Raw genomic sequence first — 8,564 nt, 5'->3', positions numbered from 1 at the left:
TTATAAAAAATAACAGAATGAAATAGCTATCTAATGCTTCCTAGTTTTCAATTCTTGTTTAACTAGGATGATTCCATGAAATGGGAAAAATCCCCATAAACTCCTATAGCAAATATCTACATTTTATTGTTTTTTTTGCTAAGAAAAAAGAAGATTAAAATCTAGAAAATACCATCGTGTTAATTGATATTAATACTGTTTGTTACCTTAGTGTATTTAAAATCTATTCATACTTAGTATAGTTGGACATACACACATTTACATATACATACCTACTTACGTGCATGTGTGTTTGACAAAGTGAGCATTCGTAAATGAAAATAAATAAATAAACTCACTTTAAGTCAATTTATTAGACGAAAGGGGGGAGAGAGTGAGAGAGGTAGAGAAGGTGTTCTTAGGTGTTTAGACACCAATTTCTAGTATTTTTATTCATAAGACGTTTAACTTGATTCACCTATTTTAATGTGGAATTTAATTTTTTTGGAAAATAGTTTCTCACTCAAGTTCATTGACAGTAACCTAAAACCAAAACATCTAGTTGATATAACTCGCATAGTTCCTAATGACGTTTTATTCTTGAACATTGAATTCAAGGGAGATATGGCATCTGATATAGTAAAAAACAGATCCTTGAAAAAGACATTTTATTTAACAGAGCACCGAAATGTACTTTCCAGGAAGAAACTAATTCAGAGAAGTGTCAAATGTAAACTGCACCTTTGGGTCAGTTCAGTGTGCATCTATCAGTTTACTTGCTGTTGTGGAACAGGTTACATTGACCGTACAAAGCGTGCACTTGGTAAGCGAATATCTGAGCCCTATCATGCATGGTAAAGGAGTAATACAAAACAATCAATAGCTCGATTCTCGAACACATGGTTGATTTGGGTCACAAATCATAACACGAGTCTGTGTTCAAAATCCTCTTCAAAGTAAGAAAAACTAACTCAAAAAAGGTTGGGATGAGAAATTTATGCACAGATGAGGCTATAGCAATTCACCACTTCAAACCCAAAGTCTGCATACAGAAGAGTCACATTTAATCACTTATTCTCTCATGGTCTTAAGAACTCTACGAATTTTATGAATTATAATTGATCATTATTATCCTCTTCTTCTCCTGCTTTATAAAGTAGACAGTTATCATTAAGTTTTATTCTAAAGATTATTACCTCTTACTTTTTCTAAAACTATTACGTAACGTAATCTCTTGATGATTTTCGATTACTGTGTTAAATGACAACCCCATTTTATTCAGTACTTGAAAACTTTGTTTACATTGAAATAACACCCTTCTATTTACAAATGATTACTTGGAATACTTGAAGATCTTTGATAATCTAGACTATATTATGAGATATCACTTCATTTTCACTGACTTCCACTTGAATAAGTTAGTCTATCTTTGATAAACCGCTCTAGTTTATTATAGACTACTATATGTAAAATAAATACGATGGTACAACTTCAGAATATGATATCGTCAGAAAAAAATTTCTTCACTGAAACGTCTTCATTCTTTCTAATGAATCAATGGACTTCTTTCGTTTTTTTTCATGCTTATTTTGTTATATATATAGTACATTCAATAAGCCAAGTGAACTAATTTCTTTTTAAGGCTATTAAATTGTCTATGAAATTTAACCGACATCAATCGCATAGTCTTCAAAATGTTGTACATTAACTGCAGTGCACTTGTTTATTCTCTGTTTAGATTACATGGAAGAACATTGCAGAAGTCAAGCTATTCATTTATCTCGCCAGTTCTTTTTTTTTATCGTATCATCCTAATACTGCTCCCTAATGAGTATGTTAACATTTTCAGAACACAAGGAAATCACAGCAAGCTAGATTTGGTGAGTATATATGACATGATCTAACAGGTTGACCAGTTTACGATTTAGAAACTTATGAAAAATCACTCATGGATATGCAGTTACATTGTCAACCATTCATCACTATCACATAACTTTGATCGTATGGAATCCAACAAGTATTTAACAATCTACGAATACAACATAGTACATGCACTGTTTATCGATATATCGAACATTTGCTTTTGTTTAAAACGTATAATATAATAACTAATCAATGTTATCAAAGTGAGTATACATTTTGAAATTAACATAGATGACCTTTCAAATGATATACAGGTATACTGTTTGTACATATGTATACATTTAACTATTCATATATTGTAATGGGGACACACATTGAGGAAAGCACTCAACTGCGTCACAAGACAAGCCCTCGCGTGGAATCCTGAAGGCCAAAGGAAAAGAGGAAGACCAAAGAACACATTACGCCGAGAAATGGAGATAGACATGAGAAAAATGAACCAGAATTGGATGGAACTAGAAAAGAAGGCCCAGGACAGAGTGGGTTGGAGAATGCTGGTCGGCTGCCTATGCTCCATTAGGAGTAGCAGGTGTAAGTAAGTAATGGAAGAGAACACAAGTGGGGTCAATCGAATATATTTGAATACAAAATTACAGAACATCTTAATAAAATCTGAGAATCATACAATAAGTACTTAATTTACAGAATGCCAATCAATTGTAAATATCAGTCAATCGTCTTAAACTTCATTGTTCTTTCGTTTTCATACTAATCATTCTTTGTTCTCGTTTTCTTGCTTCGATCTTTTTAACCTTTTGTCTCCATGTATTACACTTTTGATTGACGATACATATTACTTATATCTATCGACATCAGTAGCACACATCACAATATTATTAATTATAATTACAAATTACATTTTTTTATGATTGTCATTAGCATTGATAAAGATTTGTAACGAATTTTGGTTACTTATAATCCATTGATACAATTCTCAATAGAAATACAATTTTGTTTATTTACCTAACACTATTTAATGTTATTTTCAAAATCCATGTTTTGTCTACAATAATTGTATTTGGATCAAGAAAACAAAACCTTTACTAATAAAGGTCAAATATTTAACCAAACACAAATCATTATATAATAAAATAAAGAATAATAATGATGTAGTACATTGTTTTTTCGATATATTTTTATTCTAGTTGAGTTGTTTTTTGTTTCATTTATTGAAAATAAAATAGTCATGTATCATATTATCAGAATGAGGTTTTATAAAGATTTGAGTAATTTTATTAGTTGAATTCATGAGTCAATTAAAGTTAGACTATCATAGAAAACCTGGAAGCATTGGACGGCTATTTCATTCTAGTATGGAACTCCTAAGCGATGCGTATCCACGATCCCGTCTAGCGAGATTCGAACCTAGGATGTATCAGTCTCACATACGAACGTTTAACCTCAAATTAGTGTAATTAAAATAATTAAGGTAATTTTCGTATTCATATGAGTTAAACTGAGACATTGAATTGTACCAGTCTGTAATAATTTTAAATAAACATATAGAGAAAATAAAACTATAGATTTGCTCTATAATTAATTTAACGTGTTATATCCCATTCTTGAGGAAATATAAGAAATAATTCTATAAAGCGTCTCAAACGACCAACGTTATGTAAACGTTTCTCAGTGTTAAATAAGTGAAGAATATTCAGCATTTCAGGGCATTTCTCCGTCGATTTAGTGAGTAATTTCTGTGTATAAAAGTGTAATTTTCACTGAAGATCTTATTCCATGGATCCAAAGTTATTCATATTTGTGGTGTCTATAGATATAATCATTTCGGGAATGAAACACTAACCTATCAATTGCGTTGAATTTACATGGAGGTGCACCACAAAATCAAAAAATCAATTTCTTTACACCAGGTGCAGACTGCATTATACTTGGTTTAGAGCCAAACTCTAAGTAGGAATGTAAGTGATATTAGATGGTTGTCTCAACTGAAGCAGGTGAGTCAGGGTTCGAACCTAGGACTTGGTGACTGAAAGTCAAACGCCTTAACCACTGATTCGGCTCTCTACCAAAAAAACGGAATAACTTTAGAATATAAATTCAGTAGCTTAAAAGTATAGCACACTCTGTGAAATCCGACTGTTCTAGGTTACATAGAATAAGGAGTTGACTATACACATAGTTCCATTTCTTGGCTTAAAGAGATTGCAACAGAGGATATAGAATGACTTGAGATATTGATCTCTCTCCAAAGGAGAAAAAGTGGTGCAAAAGATTGTTTATTGTTTTTTTTTATTTTATAAATCAAACTGAAAGTGAAGTTGATGAGAATCATATGATGGATTCAAATTAAAAGGGTTTCTTTTTTCGAAGCATTAATTACATTTGTTGGATGACTGTGATATTTGTAATATAATGATGATTACTTTATTACAATCTGAACCTTAATTTCAATACAGTATATGAGAGCGAGTTCGTTGTGTTTTCTGTCATCATTTGTACTCAAGTCGTAACTATTAGAGTACGAGCTGGTTAACTCTCAGGATTGTTAGTTCACATACTACGTCATATACTGTCAATACTTCGAAACATAAACATGACATTGTTTTATTCTACAAAATACACGATATATGTTATTTACACACATGTAATTAAGCTTAATTAGGAAATTATTTATTTATTTAATATTAAGTAGGTAAACCATACAATATAGTGGATATTAATACAAAACACAATCTGATCTAACTCATGATAAAAACCATAACTTTTCCATTTTAAAACCTTCAACATGTACTTATTATTGGTTGACAGTATCAGAAAATAGAAATACAAATCAATGTGATGCAAACTTTGCAACACGTTACAGTGATATTTTTTAAAGCAGAAATGAAATACACTGTATACATAATTTCCCGTCTCTATTCTATTCATCTAGTTTATTATCCTCCAAATTTTTAAACTTTGCTCATGTTCATTTGTTTTGAAATGTTGACTATAGATTCGACAACCTGAAACAATACCCAAGTTGGTTAGGTTATAGAGAGATGAAGTTAATTAATTAATTAATTAGTAACATTAATGAATTAATTTTATAGCTGATCGATCACTGAGAAGTGAACAATGTCACATTCGCCTAATCCATTAATACTGATATGAATTCTATCGACCAAGTTGCAATGTGGCTACTAGTAAACATCCCAGCATAATGCTGAGATGTTAAATTGTCGGAAATATATGTATATAGTAATAATAATTGGCAAGATTCTCCGATACAACACAGCATGAACCAATCCAGTCACAATTGACGGAGAAGATTTGGAAGATGTAAAAACCTTTACATATTTGGGCAGCATCATTGATGAACAGGGTGGATCTGATGCAGATGTGAAGGCGCGGATCGGCAAAGCAAGAGCAGCATATTTACAACTGAGGAACATCTGGAACTCAAAGCAACTTTCAACCAACACCAAGGTCAGGATTTTCAATACAAATGTCAAGACAGTTCTACTGTATGGGGCAGAAACCTGGAGAACTGCGAAAGCCATCATCCAGAAAATACAGGTGTTTATTAACAGTTGTCTACGCAAAATACTTCGGATCCGTTGGCCGGACACTATTAGCAACAACCAACTGTGGGAGAGAACAAACCAGATCCCAATGGAGGAGGAAATCAGGAAGAAGCGCTGGAAGTGGATAGGACACACATTGAGAAACGCACTCAACTGTGTCACAAGACAAGCCCTCGCATGGAATCCTGAAGGCCAAAGGAAAAGAGGAAGACCAAAGAACACATTACGCCGAGAAATGGAGATAAACATGAGAAAAATGAACCAGAATTGGATGGAACTAGAAAAGAAGGCCCAGGACAGAGTGGGTTGGAGAATGCTGGTCGGCTGCCTATGCTCCATTAGGAGTAACAGGTATAAGTAAGTAATAATAACTTATTCCCAACAAACACAAGTTACATGAGGCGTATCATTTTACAGGTGAGATTAAATTGACATTACACTATAGTGATAGTTAGGTAGCTTATAATACTGAGATGATTTCATATGAAGACGAAGATTCACGTTACTGAATAATACAGAAAATTAAAGCGAAATAACAACTCAATATACTTTGCGCTTTCGATACTTTATCTGCTGTCGATCAGTGATGGATGCATGATGAAAACTACTGTTTTATTTAGCTCATAGCAACTTTCACAACAACCATTTTAACTAGATGAGATAATTTATGAATAAAGAATTCTGGGAAAAAAAAACTTTCCTTCTTACTCTCAAAGACGTTAAGTGATAAATAAAGGATAAAATTAACAAATATAGTAAATCATTAATTTGAATTGAAATAGAAAGTTTGTTCAAATTGAAGGTAGGAGAGGGGAAACAGTAAAAAAAGAATAAATTCATTAATCAGTATTAGATAAGATGAAATTTTTTTTCTGAAAATCATTGTAAAAACAAAATTTAACTTTTTATAATGATTAGAAAGATTTGAATTATCCTATTGTTAAATGAAATGGTGATTAATAGGATAACTAAAACCTTTCTAATTATAAATATAATTATCATATCCACTGAACAAGTAAGTTGCTACTTAGACTTATATTTGATACTAAATATAAATGCCAACATTAGGATATAGATATATTCAATTGATAAGTTCCATATAAAACTAAATGCACGCGTTGTCGAGTTTACAACTAGTCGGAATCTCTTTTTAAATATAAGAATTCAACTTCCGTTAATCTGTAAAAAGGTGTACTGTTTTATGTACTGTGCTATTAATTAAATAATATATATCCTTAATGTATAAATGACCAAAGAACACATTACGCCGGGAAATGGAGATAGACATGAGAAGAATGAACGAAAATTGGATGGAATTAGAAAAGAAGGCCCAGGACAGAGTGGGTTGGAGAATGCTGGTCGGCGGCCTATGCTCCATTAGGAGTAACAGGCGTAAGTAAGTAAGTAAGTTAATGTATAAGTATTGTGACTAGATTATGTATATTTGCATTCCTCTTATTATAAGCTTTATTTTGAACTATAGACTTTTTTTATACGATTTACTATTCTTAATGTATACCCAGTTTATTATTTAAATCTCTTATAATCACAGTCACTTTTTGGCTTGATCGTGTATAGTTGTCATTTTCTATTTTATGGTTTGATGTGGTCTAATTGGCTGGTATATAAACCAAGTATGTTTGAAATGAATGATTCATATAGTGGAAACTGGTATTGGTGTTTTGGGCTCAACAGACAGGGCTAGACGGGAAAAACGAGCAATAATGACGCTAAGCTACTCATACCGACCAATACGTCATTGGTTTGGCACAGTTTCAAGTCGTGTTCTGATTGGTGACTTAGTCACGTGATAGTTAGTATGCCATAAAACAACAGAAATGCACTTATTCAATCTGTTTTCGATGTTCAAAACATCACTGCAAGTCATTAGAAGTCAGGTTTATTATCTGCTTTGTTGATTTGCTAAAACCTTCAGTGCATTCGTAATCAATTAAACAGTATATCTGTGATAGTGAAGGATAAGAGATTGCACATGTTTTATGTTCTCATTGATACAGGAAGTTGACCATAGTCATTTCATGTTTCTTTACAAAATAAATAAACGAATTCAATGTGAATAGTTTTATAGAAGCTGGCTTTCTTTGTAAAAATAAAGCAATGTAAGGATATCGTTTTAATTGGTTAGAATTAGTCCATTATATCATTAAAAATTTGTCTGAGATGTGTTTATAGGTGAACTAAATGGTTAGGGTCTAAACGTTTATTGTGAGTAATAGATAAAAATGTTGAGTAATATAGTCTAGAGACGGTCGCAAAGGTCTTCCATTAAATCTAGAGTTTCAAAATTATGTCCCACTGTTTTGTTTCGCGAATCCATTCTTTCTTCTAGAATCATATTCTCTATGTATAATCTTGCCTAATACTTCTGATATTGTTATCAATTTTATCACTCCATCATTTGTCTTCATAACTTCAATTCTCTATGTTGATATAGTGTGACAACCTGATATATATATATGCCAAATTTTACTTTGCTTATGACTAAATGAGTTTAATTGATTAGACCTATAAATAGTAAATAATTATACATTAATGAATTATGCATTAAATATGACAGACAAATTCGAAGTGGATATGTTTGGAGATTAGTTCACGTCATCAAATATATCTTTTAACAATATGGAAAAAATCACAAAAGAGTTTAAACAAATATTTCAAGTCAGTTTGCAGATTAGAAACGACAAACTATAATCAGTGTTAGACAATGTACATATATAATTCTACCTCTGTAAGTAACTGTCTAACTGTAAGACAATATCGTATTCAAAAGGTTGAATCCACTTAATATTAAAAGCGATAAAATTGGTTGTACTAGTACATCAGTATGACAATAAACAAACAACCAGTGTAATGTAGTTTAGAGATACTAATATAAATTATATAAACTACTTCACTTGATCGGGTCGTTTATAGTTCAAGAGACATAAATCTGTAGTTAGTCAACAGAATATGAACGGTATAACAGTTTCTGTTTACATGAGTTCATTCCATATATCTAATTAGTACATGAATATTGGGATAAAAACTTAGATTCTATTTATAAAATTATGTTATTGTGATGGTATATGAAAAACAAAAAAACAACTCAACAATATTGAAATCCATATTTCAATCAAT

At 31.5% G+C, this 8,564-nt stretch overlaps 1 protein-coding gene across 1 annotated transcript; it reads right to left on the bottom strand.

Moving 5' to 3' along the window:
• Window positions 1–210: 210 nt before the first annotated feature.
• On the bottom strand, window positions 211–6,657 carry MS3_00000245 (uncharacterized protein). Its single transcript, XM_051208088.1, has one exon. It carries the CDS (start codon window positions 5,763–5,765, stop codon window positions 5,043–5,045), a length of 723 nt encoding a protein of 240 aa, XP_051067516.1. The 5' UTR covers window positions 5,766–6,657; the 3' UTR covers window positions 211–5,042.
• Between the last annotated feature and the right edge of the window lie 1,907 nt (window positions 6,658–8,564).

This window comes from Schistosoma haematobium, chromosome 2 (genome assembly GCF_000699445.3).
Source record: "Schistosoma haematobium chromosome 2, whole genome shotgun sequence".
NCBI classification, from domain to species: Eukaryota; Metazoa; Platyhelminthes; class Trematoda; order Strigeidida; family Schistosomatidae; genus Schistosoma; species Schistosoma haematobium.
This window is presented reverse-complemented; position numbering and strand designations above follow the sequence as displayed.